The sequence below is a fragment of the Aplysia californica genome, unplaced genomic scaffold (assembly GCF_000002075.1).
Source record: "Aplysia californica isolate F4 #8 unplaced genomic scaffold, AplCal3.0 scaffold00749, whole genome shotgun sequence".
NCBI lineage: Eukaryota > Metazoa > Mollusca > Gastropoda > Aplysiida > Aplysiidae > Aplysia > Aplysia californica.
Genome location: NW_004798019.1, coordinates 339,900 through 341,948, shown reverse-complemented (window position 1 = coordinate 341,948; position 2,049 = coordinate 339,900). Strand labels below are relative to the sequence as shown.

Sequence of the window (2,049 nt, the reverse complement as noted above, 5' to 3'; positions counted from 1 at the left end):
GTGTAAAGTGCCTTTCCCAAGGACACAACGTCGGGCCCTTCACGGGATTCGAACCCACGACCTTACGGTTGCGAGTCCGAGAGCCTAACCACTAGGCCACCGACGCCACATCAAAGGTTTATTTCTAACTACCATAAATTAATTGCAACATAATCCTTCTTTCTTCACTTTTTTCATCCTCATCTTCAATATAGTGCTTTTACAATCAAAATCATCAAAGTAAAGGCCTAATGACAAACCAAAAAACTGTTAAACTAAAGGGACAGATGACATGTAGGTGAATTGCCAAATGTGAGGCGCGCTGACAAAATGAGTAACTTCTCACAATCAGCGAATGGAGATGGAGAACCCATCTAGATTCCATTTTCTTCAAGTAAAACATGATGTCTTTTATCATTTCATTCTGATATTTTGTACAAATTCAACCTAAATATTTTACACACATACGTCAGCGAGTCTCACAAATACTGGCAACTTTGCATAAAGTACTACATAATTCAAGAGGAATCTCTTCTGCTGTTCCCCACACCAATTTACATCATTAAAGGAGGGAAAATTCATAGCCCATAATGATGGGGAATCTGGTACAATGGATGCAATACTGTTACAGTTTATGATATAAACTTTACTGTTATACCAAGGCCCTGTTAAGAATTTATGTAAATACAGTCATCACCCACACTTACTGATGAATTATGTGCATAACAAAGACGTCATGAATTCAGTTCAGCCAGCCAATTCACCTTCATCACCCAAAATAAAACTTAAATTTCAGCACTATCTACATATTTTAACAAAGTAATTATTCAAAGATTTCAGGATTCATGAATTAATCACAAGAGCCACAGGTTGCCAGGTGGCTTTAGTTATAATCATATAATTTTTGCACTGGTTATAAAAATGGTGATAAACAAAAACCTATACACTTGAAGGTCAAGAACTGAGATAAACAGCAGACAAGCCAACTGGCTATGAAAAAAAATTCTGAACTTTTTGGATCCCATAGAATCATGTGCTTGGGGACTCAAAAATTACAGATCATATTGTATACTGTATTCTTCTTGTATCAAGACAACTTTAAAAGATAAAATATTTAAATTTCAATATCCCGATAATTTCAGAAAGCCCGACTTCCGGAACTACCTGGAAAATTGGCATCTCTGGGTAAAGCTGCATGCAATAATTCAATTGAAGCTATATCTCTCACTCATCTTTAACAATTAACTGTTCAGATGGAAGTCAAAGGATGCGCAGATAGGTTACATAAGCTTGAAGACAGTTGACAATAATGAGACAATAGAGAGAGAGATAAACTGAGAGAGATCATAGTTTGGTGACACCCCCCCCCTCCCCCCAATGTAGACTGACATGAAATCCAATACCCCTCCAACATTATGAATAATGGTGATCATTAAAAGTAAAACCTACTTATTTGTCAGACAACAGACCATAGTATCTCAAATTTCCATTAGTTATCCAATTTTATTAATTAGTACTAGTCTATCTATGGTACCTTCCAACCACCCCTGATAGAAAAAGAAAAAAAAAAAAAAAGGATGAACCTGGGTTACTTTACCTTGTATATATAGATGTACAAAGCCCCTGTCTGTGGAACGTGGGAGGCGAACTCTGCATACACAAGGGCGTTTACGAGGGTGACCAAAATGGCTGCCAGGAAACAAATGACGACGGAGGGACCTGAAAATATGTCATATAATTCTGTCTACAAACCGATCTGCTAATTATGTGAGTACAATGGCTGTCTAATGAATTTCCTAATGAAGGTCAATCTTTCTTCCTTTTCTGAAACCTGTCTGATCATTCCAATTGCTGTGTGCTTCTTTCCAAGCTTTGTCATTCTGTTGCCATACATTTTGGAAGAAAAATACAAATAAATTGTACACATTCACAATCGAGTGATCAAAACCATGAGTTCAAAATAGATAATAGGGTAGTTGTTTTTGTTGTCCTACTTATGTTCCTGAAGCAGCAGCAACAGCTAATAATAATAATAATAATAGATAGCATTTGTATAGCGCATATCCCCGC

At 36.7% G+C, this 2,049-nt stretch overlaps 1 protein-coding gene across 1 annotated transcript in view; it reads right to left on the bottom strand.

The window, feature by feature from the left end:
• The window catches only part of LOC101860607 (cationic amino acid transporter 4), a gene marked incomplete at its 5' end in the record, with an annotated part of 13,077 nt that extends 11,379 nt beyond the window's left edge, over positions 1-1,698 (bottom strand). Inside the window, 1 exon segment of the mRNA XM_013088475.2 lies at positions 1,577-1,698. Within this exon segment, the coding sequence (XP_012943929.1) occupies positions 1,577-1,698 (122 nt within the window).
• Between the last annotated feature and the right edge of the window lie 351 nt (positions 1,699-2,049).